General features: G+C 37.6%; 1 protein-coding gene across 2 annotated transcripts in view; it reads left to right on the top strand.

Annotated features, from left to right (window-relative positions):
- LOC124555209 (delta(14)-sterol reductase LBR-like) overlaps positions 1-11,363 on the top strand; it is a 47,846-nt gene extending 36,483 nt beyond the window's left edge. The window contains exons 3-6 of one of the 2 annotated variants that reach the window (XM_047129060.1): positions 1,186-1,430; positions 1,513-1,730; positions 5,314-5,434; positions 10,789-10,924. In XM_047129060.1, coding sequence (XP_046985016.1) covers positions 1,186-1,430; positions 1,513-1,730; positions 5,314-5,396 — 546 coding nt within the window. In that variant the 3' untranslated portion in view covers positions 5,397-5,434; positions 10,789-10,924. Of the gene's footprint in view, positions 1-1,185; positions 1,431-1,512; positions 1,731-5,313; positions 5,435-10,788 lie in introns of both variants that reach the window. The other variant, XM_047129059.1, reaches the window with a different exon arrangement.
- The last annotated feature ends 4,379 nt before the right edge of the window (positions 11,364-15,742 follow it).

Genomic DNA, 15,742 nt, shown 5'->3' with positions numbered 1-15,742 from the left:
CTGGATACTGTTCCTACAAATTTGTACATCGTGCATATTTCTTTACATGACTGTTTGATAATTTACAAAGCGTTTTCATGAACACATAGTAATAAATTTTTTAAAAATACTGTACTTCAAACACAGCTCATTTTTTGTATTCATTTCTAATAGAAAATTGGCAAAATGAATACCCGAGCAATGCAGCTAGGTTTCTCAGCTAGTTTTAGAAATAAAGAAAATTGATTAGTGTAGAGACACTTCTCTATATGATTCATACCTAGAAAAGAGCAAACAAAATTCTCAAAGTAGTTAGGGTTTTAGGATGTCAATGTGGACTGTGATGTGAGAATTAGTAGAAAAATCCTTTAGCATAGTAACCCAGATTCCACACCTTGATTGACCCTCATAGTCTAAGTCCACCATTCAGTCACCTGGCCTGCTGATACCTATTTATATGCCGTGGGCTCAACATTCCAGAACTATGCTAAACAGTCTCCAAGCAGCTTTTTTTTTACTTTAATTTCACATGCCACCATATCACGTGTCACAACATCGATTACAGTGATGTCTAGTAGTTTGCCAGCCAGAGTGGCCGAGTGGTTCTAGGCGCTACAGTCTGGAACCGCGCGACAGCTATGGTCACAGGTTCGAATCCTGCCTCGGTCATGGATGTGTGTGATGTCCTTAGGTTAGTTAGGTTTAAGTAGTTCTAAGTTCTAGGGGACTGATGATGACCTCAAAAGTTAAGTCCCATAGTGCTCAGAGCCATTTGAATGATTTGATGTCTAGTAGTTTCTGTAGTGGCAAGAGAATCTATACATTCTTGTCCAGCCTTGATTGGGCATGTATATTGTAACAATTACTATTTGTGTTCTACAGCTGTTGCTCACATTTGTATTTATTTTGTGTTTAACTTAACACTACACATTTTGAACATGTTCTCCTCATGGAGAGGCTGTTCGGAGAGTGGGAGGAATTTGCCAGAAGTCGATGGCTAGTGGTATCTGCTGTTGTTGTTGTTTTGATTATCTTGACATATCACTTCTGACATTTACATAATTACCTGTAGGCTATGTGTGCATGCCTTATAGTGTTAGCTGTAGGGTTAATGCCTTCATCATCTGTGAATAAATAATTAATGTAATGCTGTAATTACATTAGTAACAGAAATTGTTTAATTAGCTGTTTTTGTTTGTGTTTCAGATTGCACTGAACATGTTGATTGCCATAAAAGCATATTTGCAGGGAGTGGAAGAAGAAATATTAAGATCTGTTATAATATCTACAATATTGCAGTCGTTATATTCTTTACACTTTATTTTTCATGAAGACCTGTATCTGTATTCCTTCCTAGCTATCTCAGAAGGTGTTGGATACATGATAGCAGTGGGACTTATGACATTTCCATTCATATTGACATTCACTACAAAAGCTATCTTGGACTATAGGTTAGTCTCTTACATATATTAATTGCTGTTGACATCTCTCTACTTACTGAAGAAGAAAAAAATTTTTTATCTTGTTTCACAGATTAAAGGCATCACTGACAGAAATGTATATTGTACTGTGTTCCTATACAATTGGACAAATATTATTACAGTCGAGCAGCCACAGGAAAATGCTCTCTCTAAAAAATCCAGTCACCTCAGTTTGGAGGGTGAATGTGCTGCCTAAATGGAGTGCTGCTGTTCAGATCAGAGCATATATGGGAGAGATCATTATATACTGGGCTTTGGCTTTAGTTGCTGGTAAGTCTTATGTCCAGTTTTCAGCAATGTTACTGTAACTAGAGGACCAGATTCATGTATGAGTGATAAAACACTACTGGTTAATCTGTCATGATTTGTTGTTTTTGTGAATATAGTCGCCATTGTTCTTAATAAGAAAATTAGAACTCATTCTTTTAACACCTATAACTACAATGGTGTGCAAAACTTTAGGGTGAAAGTAACTTTTGCATGATGTGTTACTGCCAAGTAACATAGGTCGATGAAACATCGACCACACATAGAATGAACTCCTACAGTATAGTACAAAAGGTAACTGAAAGACAGACAAACAGAAATGACACTTTTATTGAAAGTCACCACGATTTATAATGGTCTGCTGGACATAAGGAAAGATGGGATGTGGTTCTTAATAGGGTGTGTGATCACCACAGATGGCAATGAATGTTCTGCAATGTGCTCCCATGCTGGCCACATGGTTGGTAGGGAGTTCTTGTGGTAGAGCATTCCATTCCTCCACCACCACAGTTGACAACTGTTGGATGTGCTATAATACATCTCCCCAATGCATCCCACATACATTCGATGGAATTTAAGTCAGAGGAATAGGCAGGCCAGTCCTTTCATTGAGTATCCTCTCGTTCAAGAGCTGTCCCACCGTCACAGTTCAATGTGATCACACTTTGTCATCCATAAAAATGAAGTCAGTGCCAAATGTACCCTGAAAATATGCACTTTGGGAAGGAGTACAGTGTCACAATGTTGACTGGTGGGTGTACTGTGTTCAATGATTGGCAGGTCACTGCACCCATGCAACATTATGACTCACTGCACAACACATGGACCGTCAAAATGACCATTTTCAACAATGTTCCTGGGTGCATTGCGTGTTCCCACCTTTCACCAGATGAGGATACGCCCAGCTTTGTCGAACATTATCACTTTTGTTAAAAGTGTTGGGAGGCATGTTGTTGCATGGACGTACTGACCTCAAAATCTTTGAACATGGTACATTTATCAGTCAGCATTGTTGTGATGCTGTGCTCTTTCCCCATGTGCACCTTTTCTGGGTTCATTTCACCCTGTCTTTGTTTTTATGGATGACAGTGTGTGACTATATTGAACTGTGCAGGTGGAGTAGTTCTTGGAATGAGAGGATATTTAGCAAATATCGCTCTGCCACAATAATTCTTTACCAACCTTTTGCCAGTACATTGCAGAGTATGCATTGCCATCCATGATGATCACATACCTTATTAAGAACCATTTTCCATCTTTCCTAATGTCCAGAGGACCATTATAAATCACGGTGACTTCTGTGTGATTATTGTCTTTGAATCAAAGTGTCATTTTTGTTCTTCTCATTGTGTGTCTTTCCGTTACCTTCTATACTGTACTGTAGCAGTTCCTTCTATCGAGCTATGTTATTTGGCAGTGACACATTGTGTGAAAGTTACTTTCATCCTTAAGTTTTGCACTCCAGTGAATTTTCAAGATTTTTGTGCAAATTTTTGTATGTTCCTGATCGCATTCTGCTAGATGGCCAAGGATGTTAGTGAGGTCTGTTGTGTGTCTTGTTCCAATAGTTTATGTTTGTGATTGTATTGTTGGCTGTCAGTGTTGCAAACTATAACAGGAGTTCCTGCAGCCTATATTACTTACGATAATGCACTGATGGGAAAACCAGATGTAGCTGCCATATTTGATAGGGAAAACTCCTGCTGCTTCAGTAAAGAGGTTCCTTTGTGACAGTTGTGTACAAACCCTACAAAAGAAATGACAAATTGGTGCTCTTTATTGTGCCCAAAAAACTGAGATACTAGATCTCGGACATAGTCAAACCACGGAGCTTTGAACAGAGTTTGTGCCTCACTGTGCCAAGTGTCTACAGTTAGAATCTTGGGCTAGGTAAAATTTCCTCTGCCAGGCAAACTGTTGTAGTTAAAAATGTGTTAATGACAGAGATTGCTTATGGTTAACCCTGATAATAACTATTGAAGGGCAAGCCACTGGCCAGCAAATCAACCCTGAACATTTATGACATGAGCAGTCATCCGTCCAGAACACTTTTTAACAATGCAGTGGCACCATATACGAGGGAGTTCTTTTTATTTTGGGAATTCAGGTTCATCTGTTATGCAAACAACTGTTTTCAAATTCCCAAATATGTTTCAACATCTTTGTGCTATCATCAGTGTGTACTTTTATTCAGTTCTTATTTTCTATTTTGTTGGGTTTTGTAGAACTCTGTTCACATTATTATATGCTGGTAGCTGGCTATCTGTAAAGTTATTTTAGTAGTTTTTGTCCTCATCTGCATTCTCATCTGTTGTGGAAGTATACACAGAAGCACAGTACAGGTTTCTGAGTAACTTCCCTCACAAGTTAGACTTTTGAACTTCACAAACCAGTGTTTATGTTGGTGTTGTGTCTGATTCCTGTCGATGTTCATGTTAAAAAGAACAGTTCTTTTTATAATAGGTGGACATGAATTCCTGTAATTTAGTCTGCAAACACAGTTATTGCTGGAACTTCAAAACTAAATGATTATTTGTCTTGTTCATTTACGAATGAAGTGTTTCCAGAACTGCCAAAAATGATGATGAAGACACGTATTCCATATTTGGCTTGAGGCAGCTTAATGTTTTGCAAAGGTAGCACACACCCTACAAGTCATCGATTTTACTCCTCTTTCACACATTTGTAGGACATAGATCGGTGTAGCAAATGATGCTCAATATGATGTGCTCCTCCTGCATTTTCAAGAAGTCGAAGGTCATAGTTTTAGGAGCCTATTGAACACCATTTGAGAATGCCAGCTGTTGAGCAACAATATTTGCACAATCAGGAACTGTGGATTTAAGGCAGCAGGCTAGAAGTCTCCTAGAGTTATGTTTGAGGCTTGTCATCCCCCCCTCCAAATCTTCCACCAAACGCTTATATCACTACAATGAGTAGTTTCTTCAAGAAGGAACTGTAATGATATCCCCCTAATCCCTCTCCCACTCCCTCACTCTCTTGTGGCCTTGCAACTCTTTTCTGAGAAAACCTGTGGCGAGCATGGGGTCTCGAGTCACTGCATTATTTTTTTCCTTTCCAGCGTTGCAGTCTTACTTTCTGACTATATCTTTTCTCGTACTCTGTCTGTAGACAGATTGCCTATTGACAACCTAGCTTGTCGCAGGACATTGATTATGGCTTTTCCCATTTTACTTATTTATTTTCAACCACTTACTTTCATTAAGTCCCCACATCCAGGTCTGTTCTCCACCTTTTCTAATATTGTTAGAGACATGTAGGCCATGCAAGGAACCTGACTACGCAGGGAATGCACTATTGAGGCCTGAGATATTACCTCTCTGTAAGTGCTGAGGAACAGGTGCCTGTCTGGTGGTATCAGGACTCTGGGCAGTGGCCGTCAGTCTGGCAATTGCTCTGGCTTCACGATACTTGTGGGGAGAGCCCTTTCTAGGTTGTTTATGCAGTATCATGACAAATATCTCACACAGTGGAAATACGACAGTCATCTGCCAGTGGCTGTGGGGTAACAACTAATGTCCGCCTGTTCTGCGATCTGTGTTAATTTCCATGAAATGCATTTCAGTTATGATCATCTCCAGTCCTTTGAGGATACCATGCCCTCTGTCAGAACCCCAGAGCATCTGGATGGGTTTACATGCTGGTTAACACAGATACTGTCAGTGAGTGAACCAGCCCGGGTGGAGGTAAGTGGTGGAGGGTAGTACTATGTTGGTGGAGGGTAGTACTACTTCATCATCTCGATCTCTGTCTCTTCAATGCACCTACCCACATTTGTGTTGCCCATGACACTTCTTTGTCTATTAAACTTACGATCTCTTCCCTCAATCTCATGGCATCACTGCAATTGATGTTATACCTCAGTCTTTATGACAGTGATCACTTTTGCCAATCCAAATGCTGTATGGGCAGAATAATAAAGAAGCATTAAGTGGGTGTGATCTTCCACACACCAGCCAAGATGGCAGCTCTTCCCGGATCTGTGAAAGATGATCTGCTTTTACGAACTTATGAAATTCCTTGTCAGTATGTTAAAAGTTGCATAGAACAAACAATATGCTCTGTACAAGAATGTTGCATCAAACACAAGCTATATATCCGCTTTCTACAGCCCAACAAAGCTGCAATGCCTGAACATTGTATTTCCATTGGCCATTGCATGAATTATGGGAAAGTCAAGATACTGTTCACAGCCTCATCCTATTGGGATTCAGTGATCAAGAAATCTGTCGAAATACAATTAGCAGACAATATGCTCAGCTGAGGAGATAGTTCGCACCTCAGCAAATAACAGAAACTACTCATTTCATGTCTGCGCTCTCAGAAAAATTATTGTTCTGAGTCTTTGCTGTCTGACATTCCAACACTTCACACATTTTAATAATTAACCACATGATTCCTAAGCACATTGGATTCACTTCATCCATTTTAATAATTAACCACATGATTCCTTAGAACATTAGATTTGTTGACTCAGCACTTTTTTATTCTGAGAAGCCTAATGAAAAATCTATGAGTGTGCTCTTGTGCCGACTGTCTTATCTCCGATGCACACACATTTACTCACAGTGTATCATTGTGACAAGTGGCTTTAATTCAGTGATGGCCTCACCTTGAAGAGCAAACATGACAACACCCCAAGCCACATGACCACTTCCATCATGGAATTTTTTACCATAAAAGGCATTCTTGTTGTTCCACAGCCCCCCCCCCCCCCCCCCTCATTTGCCTCATCTGAGTCCTTATCACCTTTTTTCTTCTCCCGAAATTGAAAAATGTCTTAAAAGGATGTCATTTTGTGATTTGCAAGAATATTCAAACGAATGTGATCAAACTGTTAAAAAAAAAGGCCCTACCAATTGAAGCCTTTTGGAACTGCTAGCAGGATTGGGAATGACAACTCTGCTGATGTATAGCTGCCAAAGGGAACTACTTTGAAGGGGACATTGTTGTTGTTTGAAGAAAAATGGAAACATTGGTAGATAAAAAATCAGTCTCACTGCTCTTCTCACACACTTCGTATGTGTATCATTGCGAAGTGTGTGACAGAGGGTACTTTCTACCATACTATATACTGAAGTTTCTTGTATTCTATCCATGTACTGAGAGTGGTAAGATTTTGTGTGTTTTGAGGTTTTTTTTCTGCTACACATAAAAAGTCTGTAACCATTTGCACCATCCCTTGATGTTCCCTGTAAGTCCAACCTGATATGGGTTCCATACACTTGAATATTACTCAAGTATAGGGCATAAAAGTGTATTTTAAGTCCCCTCTTTTGTAGGCAAACTGTGTTTTCCCAATGTTTTATCAGTTAACTATCGCCTGTGATTTGCTTCAACTACAACTGAGCCAAAGTGGTTGTTCTGTTACACATCTCTACATATTGTTGAGGAAAGGGGAAAAAAGGCATGGAGAGTTAAAGCAGTCCTCATCACGAAGGTTCTTTCAAACAATTCAGTGCTGTATTAGGCACGGTCATATTGTAGATAGTATGCTCTTGGCCTCCTCTGACCTTTGAGATGACTAGATACAGGTGGACCCCGAACTGTGGTGCCATTTGGTATTTTTCACTTTAACAAATTATTGCTAGATATGAAAGAAGTGATAAGTGACAGGAAAAATTCTTTGACTTTACTGAGATTTGAAAGCTCGACCTTTGGATTTACTGTCTGGCACTTGCTCACATAGCCTTCAAGGCACACACATTTATGATATGACTGACAAGGTGTGACTCATTAATCTTATAGTTAAAAGGATATCACATGTTTATGTTCCACGAAGTGCACCACTTTGTATTTAGATATTATGAGCAAGTTGCCAGTCTTTGTGCTTGACATATTTTGTCGAGATCTAGTCAGATATTATGGTAATTTTTACCAGATCAAATTTCTTCATAACTAACAGCATGATAGGTGAAAAGCTTGAGACAGCAACTATTATTATAGTTGAATGCTGTCAATTTGCTGTGCTGGCCACCATTGTTAGGATTAAACTACCCTTTTATTTTATATGTTTCAGTACTACATAGTTTTGGCTGTGTAGCCATTCTCAAGTGTCTGTTACACGTATCAGCTCCAATAGTTTGGATTAGATTAGATTACTACTTGTTCCATAGATCATGAATACGACATTTCGTAATGATGTGGAATGTGTCAGGTTAATAAAAGGTGTCTATACAAGATATTACATTAGACAAAATATTACATGACACTCAATATTTTAAATTTTTTTTTTTTTTTTTTTTTTTGTTGGGGGTTAGGAAATTACCCACTTACTATATCCAACAATTCATCTAATGAGTAGAAGGAGTTGCCATTAAGAAATTCTTTTAATTTCCTTTTAAATGCTAATGGCTATCTGTCAGACTTTTGATGCTATTAGGTAAGTGACCAAAGACTTTTGTGGCAGCGTAATTTACCCCCTTCTGAGCCAAAGTTAGATTTAACCTTGAGCAGTGAAAATCATCCTTTCTCCTAGTGTTGTAGCCATTACCCTGCTATTACTTTTGAATTCCTTCGGATTGTTAATAACAAATTTCATAAGTGAATATGTATATTGTGAGGCTACAGTGAAGCTTTCTAGCTCTTTAAATAAGTGTCTGCAGGAGGATCTTGGATGAGCTCCAGCAATTATTCTGATTACACGCTCTAGTGCAATGAACACTCTTTTACTCAATGATGAGTTACCCCAGAATATGTCATACGAAAGCAGAGAATGAAAATAGGTGTGGTAACCTAATTTACTCAGATGTATGTCGCCAAAATTTGCAATGACCCTAATAGAATAAGTAGTTGAACTCAAAACGTTTCAGCAGATCCTCAGTGTGTTTTTTCCAGTTCAACCCCTCATCAATGCATACACCTAGAAATTTGAATATTCTACCTTAGCTACCGATTTCTGATCGAAGTCTATATTTATTAATGGTGTCATTCCATTTCCTGTGTGGAACTGAATATACTGTGTTTTGTCAAAGTTTAATTAGATCCCATTTGCAGAGAACCACTTAATGATTTTCTGAAAAACATCATTTACAATTTCACCAGTTAATTCTTGTCTGTCGGGTGTGATAGCTATACTTGTATCATCGGCAAAAAGTACCAGCTTTGCATCTTCGTGAATATAGAATGGCAAGCCATTAATTGCATCTTTGTGAATATAGAATGGCAAGCCATTAATATATATTAAGAACAGCAGAGGACCCAAGACCGAACCTTGTGGCACCCCATTCTTGATTGTTCCCCAGTTTGAGAAATCACCAGTTTTTTGCATGTTATGTGAACTGTTTATTTCAACTTTCTGCACTCTTCCAGTTAGGTATGATTTAAACCATTTGAGCACTGTTCGATTCATACCACAGTACTTGAGCTTATCTAGAAGTATTCCATGATTTACACAATCAAAAGCCTTTGATAGATCACAAAAAATCCCAACGGGTGACTTCCGGTTACTCAGAGCATTTAATATGTCATTAGTGAAAGTGTATATAGCATTTTCCGTTGAAAAACCCTTCTGGAAACCTAACTGACATTTTGTGAAAACTTTATTTTTACAAAGGTGTGAAGCTACTCTACAATACATTACTTTTTCAAGAATTTTGGATAAGGCAGTCAGAATAGAGATTGGGCGGTAGTTGTTGACATCAGATGTATCCCCTTTTTTATGCAGTGGTATAACAATGGCATACTTCAGTCTATCTGAGAAAATACCCTTCTTCAGAGAGCTATTACATATGTGGCTAAGAATCCCACTTATCTCTTAGGAACAAGCTTTTATTATCCTGCTGGAAATGCCATCAATTCTATGTGAGCTTTTATTCGTAAGAGTGTTTATTATCTTCCTAATTTCAGAAGGAGAGGTGGGTGGAATTTCAATTGTATCAAATGGTGTGGGTAAGGCCTCTTCCATTAACTGCCTTGCTTCTTCTAATGAACATTTAGATCCTATTTTCTCTACAACATTTAAAAAATTATTATTCAAAATGTTTTTGACTTCCAGCTTGTTGTTTATCAAGTTTCCATTCACTTTGATGGTAATGCCGTCATCCTGTACTCTTGGTTGCCCTGTCTCCCTTGTAATAATATTCCAAATTTTTTTGATGTTGTTATCAGTCAGCAACAAAAAATTAGAAGAAAAAAATTGTGTAGTTGCAAATTTTTGTACAGTGTTTGGAGGATGTGTCATGAACAACATATTGAAAATCCCCACCGGTGGAGGGGGGGGGGGGCAGTTAAAAGTAATTTTTTTTTTAGAATAACTTAAAAACTGCAGGTTCCTGTAAAAATGCTTTCCAGTACAAAATTGAAATACATAAAACTTTATATGGGAATGGTGTTCCTCATTTTCTTTCTAGGACTAATAGTTTCCTCATTGCCTTGTTTCTTCTATTCGTAGTACTGGTAATATCATATTTGAAGAAAATAGATTGGTTTGCATGTGATCAGTCTTTTTATAACTGGCGCTAGTTTCCACAGAGTAAGTCATTTTGTTGCAGTTAGGTCATAATGTTTGAACTCTTAATGTCTTCTAGTATTCTGATAAAACTAGATAAGTCTTTTAGGACTTCTAATACCTATAAGGTATAGCCTTATAAAAGGAGCTGTCCCATAACATTATTTTCTAGTAGAAAGTATGTTTGTTTCTGTGTTCTCTATAATCTTTCAAAGCTGGAAATACTTTTTCCATGTTGAGTATACAGTATCAGTCAACTGTATTTTTGCCATTCTCATCACCACTTAACTACTTAATAGGCATCATGAATGATGTAAACACTTTTTTTAATCATGAAAAAGAAGTACAGGCGCAGTATCTCACTTTCATTTGTAAGCAATGAACCATAAACTGATCATTCTGCATAATGCATCTATTGTTTACTATGTATGTTAACATTTTATATCAAGTGAGATACATTTGTTTGCATGTTAATGTTCTTGGCGTTAATGTGCTTCCTTTATAATGTGTTTAGCTGTAACTTCAAATGTTAAGCTTGTTGCCAAGTTTAATCACCATGACATTTCATTTTATAGCTGTTATTTCTTGCAGGTACCACTTACCTTGGTATTTTCATAATACCGTCAGCATTTACAGTTACTGTGCTTTCAAGAGCCTTCAGGGAATATAAACGTTCAGCAGCCTATCAAGCAGGTGAAGTTAACACCAAACAATAATAAGCTGTAATTCTCAGTAACTGTTGTGAAACAAGATCATGCTAAATGATTGTGAATATGGGGCTAACTGCCATGTTCAAATATGGAATCATTTATAAAATGTTTTTTTGTGATAACTACTGTGCACTAATTGAACTGTCTTTGTTTAGCAATTGAGCACATACATTTTCTTAAAAAAGAGTTTTCAAAGATTTTAAGATGGTCTAAAATTACAAATGATCTTTATGTAGCACTTTTTATGTTCTTGTAAGTAATCTGAAAGATTATAGGAGCATCAACATTTATTGTGGCAAGTTTAGTTTTTATTGATCTAAGAAGACTGTTAAAACAGTATTTTTTTAAAAAATATGTCTTTGGCTAGTACTTATAGTTAATTACTTATTATTATTATTATTATTATTATTATTATACGTATCACTCTACAATGTTATTATTAGTATTATTATACGTATCACTTTATGAGAGTACAAATTAAAGCCCTTACTGATTGATATGTTATAAACGCCATTCAGACTATGGCACGAACTGAACAAATATCATTCCATGCTGTGTATTTTATATTTGGTTATTTTCTATATTTTTGTTGTAATTATTTTCTAATTGTGTTGTTTAAATAAATAGGTTTAGGTTAAATGAGTGTATGTGTATTTAAATGTTACCTGTATTCTAACATTGTTTTTGGAAACTCCACTTTAGTGTAAAGACTGCTTGTAAGAAAGACAAATTGCAAGCCTTTGCTCTTTCAAAGGTTGCTAGTCAACTGCATTGATATGATCTGTGTGTCTCCCAGCTGTGTGAAATGGGACACTAAATGTGCGCACGGAATGACCACTCCCATCATTAGTTTGATATTCATCTCGTTTGAAATTAAATTTTTTGTTAGCAGCAGTAATTTGTACGCCTTCCAAATATTTAAAGAACTTTATGCTACGCAATTACACAAATATATTTGAATCTGTGTTCACAAATCGGAAAGACAGATTATAATCTCGTGGAGAAGGAGCATTTGTTGTAACAAGCAGAAACATTAGATCCAGTGAGTCTAAAATAAATTGGACTGCAAACTAATATGGACAGGAATAATCAGGTTTGATTGACTTCTTTTATAAATCAGATATTTCTACCAACAGATCCACACTCGTTGATCATATCATTATCCAAAGTAGCCTAAACTTGATATCATGGAAATACTCCCAAGTACACAATGGTGGTATCAGGTGGTGATTAACCTACCCAATATCAATTGGGAAAATGTACATTAATGTTACTGACAATAAGGACAAACAATGCTGCAAAATAATGTCGACTTCATTGTCTGACAACTACCCTGAACAACTAGACAAACAACCCACAGCTGAAAGAAACATTTTAGACCTTGTGGCTACAAACAGAACCAATCTTTTTGTGTCATCAGTGAGAGAGGGATAAGTGACCATGGTGTTATGAGAAACAATGATCACCAAAAGCAAAAAGGTCATAAATAAAGTTAGGAAAGTATTTGTGACTGGCTATCAGCTTACTTAAAGGGTAAATTGAGAACATTTACTTCAGATCTGGAATATGGGGAACAATTGTGCATTAATATACCATGGTTTGCATAAATACGTATCAAGGAAAGTAATAAAATGTGGCAAAGACCCAGCTTGGTTTGATGGTACCATTTGGAGAATACTGTAAAAGGAAAAATGGACTACTACACTGTCCATACAAAAGAAACTGTAGGGAAACCAACAGACAAAACTTAATAGTGCGAGAATGCTTAGTCTCATGGCAGTAACACTGAATAAAATGTTCTTGCGCTTTCAGCCATTGAAGTTAAAACATCACTAACTTTTGATCAAGCACTTCTTTTCCATTGTCAAGTTGAATGACTGTAGATTGACTGCTGGTATGCCCTTATATACTGTAGCTGCTGGCTGTGATATCACTGGTGTTCACAACCTTGCCACATGTTAACTCTGCATTCGATGTGCCCGTTTCAACATCATGCTCTCTGGGTGCAAGCCGTGCTGAGCTACAGGCTGCTGTCTTTATTAAGTAGCTAGTGATCCTTGAAAATTCTGAATCAGCCGGGCATCTTACATAACCTGAGAAAAAAGTCAGGAAATTCAAATGGAGTCCTGGAATTTAAAACATTCTGCTCTATTATTACTGTTTCATAATAAACATTAAAGTCAATATTTTCTTTTCTTAATAAAACAGGCACAAAAAATTTTTCTTCCGTGTTCTCATTTCTCATTTTGTCGCAACACAACTTTGAAAGTTGAGATGATGTGGCCGAGAGTGTATTGGGAATGTCAGCTTAATGAAATAAAACAATATTGAAATTAAGTACTTTACATGAAATTGTTTTATGTACAGTATAACAAGAAATGCTGTGTGTTAAATCTAGACACTTGGTGAACGAGTATAGTGCATTGCTTTTTCCTTTATTATTTTCAGTTTTGATATACAGGGTGATTCTTATTAGCAGTTAAAAACCCTTGAAGTAATGTAGATAATGCTGAGACAAATAATTGAATATAAGACGTGAGGGCCAAAAATGTCGGGAAATACCTGAAAAGTGGATGACAGATGTTGACCATGTGAAGCCACCAGATGACGTACCTCGCACCACGTGCAGCAGTTGGGCTTGTCAGTCCTACCTTCACCGAAAAGTGGCAGTGCTACATATCGCTCCACTAGGCTATTCTGTTTTCATTCTTGAATTATCCAATTGATATGATAGTGCTGGTAGTAGCTATACAAGACTACAATGATTCGGGTTACATTTATGAGTAGACTAGCAGAGTGATGTGAAGCACTTACCTTTACCAGCGAGAGTAGGCTTGACAAGCCCAACACCTTCACGTGCGGCAACGTACATCATCGTCATCTGGTGATGTCACGTGTTCAGCGTTTGTCATCCAATTTTGGGGTATATTCTGACATTTGCAACCCCATGTGTCTTATATTAAATTACTTGTCTCAGAGTCATCTACGTCATTTCGGGGTTTTTTAAATGTTAATAAGAATCACCCTTTATAATCCTGACAGACAAAACACCTTTAGAAAATTTGAATGTTTACAAACATATTTTGATAAGAAGTAGACTATAAGGCAATATTATTTATATACTAAAACAGAAATAAGAGATTGATAAAAAGTAAAACTGAACCTTGAAAACATGGAAAAAACCTTGAATTTCAATTTGTGACTCTGCTAACCATCCTTTAAGGGTGTTGTCAGTGGTTTTTATTTCAGTGGGTTCTTGAACTAAAGAGTCCCAGAAGCCATTAGTGTGAATCAGGATAGAGGTTTTATCAAATCTGATCTGGTCACAATTTTCTAGAGCATGCTCAGCTAATGCAGTTTTTTCAGGGTATTGTAGGCATCAAAATCTAATTCTCTTTTTTGCATTGTTCTACGATGTTTGTCTGACAAAATATTGGGTGCATTCTCTAAGTATCTTTTAGATACCGCGTGTTCTGAGACCTGCCACACCTTTAACTGGTCTCAGTACTGTCCGTATTTTTTTATGAATGCCCAAAAATTGGTCTGATTTTGTGACTTTTCAGCAGGTGGCTTATCTTCTACATCTACATCTACATTGATACTCCGCAAGCCACCCAACGGTGTGTGGCGGAGGGCACTTTACGTGCCACTGTCATTACCTCCCTTTCCTGTTCCAGTCGCGTATGGTTCGCGGGAAGAACGACTGTCTGAAAGCCTCCGTGCGCGCTCTAATCTCTCTAATTTTACATTCGTGATCTCCTCGGGAAGTGTAAGTAGGGGGAAGCAATATATTCGATACCTCATCCAGAAACGCACCCTCTCGAAACCTGGCGAGCAAGCTACACCGCGATGCAGAGCGCCTCTCTTGCAGAGTCTGCCACTTGAGTTTATTAAGCATCTCCGTAACGCTATCACGGTTACCAAATAACCCAGTGACGAAACGCGCCGCTCTTCTTTGGATCTTCTCTATCTCCTCCGTCAACCCGACCTGGAGCTACTGATTGGCAGAAAAGCAAGTTTCTTTTCCTACTTCTTGTTGGTGGTCTTATTGCAGTTCTTACGTGACATCACTTCCTTTATTTGATGATCATTGTTCCTGAAGACTTCAGATAGATGTCTCATCTCATGGGACAAGTTATTGGCTATGATATTGTAATTAAAGGATATTTCAATGTTTGTAACACAGTGTGCTTCTATGCTGGGTGGTGATGGCTGATGGCATCCAAGTACAGCTCAGTGTGCACAGGTTTTCTGTAGATACTGTGGCCAAGACATCAGTTTCGTTTGTGGTGGACTAGAATGTCAAAAAATAGCAGTGTGTTGTGTTTTTCTACATTCTCTGAACTGGATTTTGCTGCTAATGTTGTTGAGTTGTTCCAAGAACCAAATTACGAATGTGTTGTTAATGTATTGGAAGAATCAACTAGGCAACCACAACAGATGGGTATCAGTGAAGATGTCAGAGTAACATGTGGTTTTTGAAGAAGGGGAAAAGTCTTTTCTAGTAGTTGAAGGGGAAAAGTCTTGAGGATTCACTGATATGACATTCTAATATTAACAAATAGGCTCTTGCTGTGTTCGTACTGTGATGGCTGAAAGCAGTTTGAAGCTATAGCCATTAAATTTTCTCAGGTCATAGAGCTCTGTTATATGATTTAATAATTGTGGCACCCTCTTGGATAAAGTATTTCAGTGGTAAAATAGTCCCCACTCAGATCTTCAGGTGAGGAGTACTCAGGAGGACATTGTCATCAGGAAAAAGAAACCTAGCACTATTCAGCTCGGAGGGTGGAATGTTAGAGGACTCAGTTGGGGTTACAGAATTTAAAAAGAGA

Source organism: Schistocerca americana, chromosome X (assembly GCF_021461395.2).
Source record: "Schistocerca americana isolate TAMUIC-IGC-003095 chromosome X, iqSchAmer2.1, whole genome shotgun sequence".
Taxonomy (NCBI): domain Eukaryota; kingdom Metazoa; phylum Arthropoda; class Insecta; order Orthoptera; family Acrididae; genus Schistocerca; species Schistocerca americana.
The sequence above is the reverse complement of the archived record's forward strand: the minus strand, read 5'-3'. Positions and strand labels throughout refer to the sequence as shown.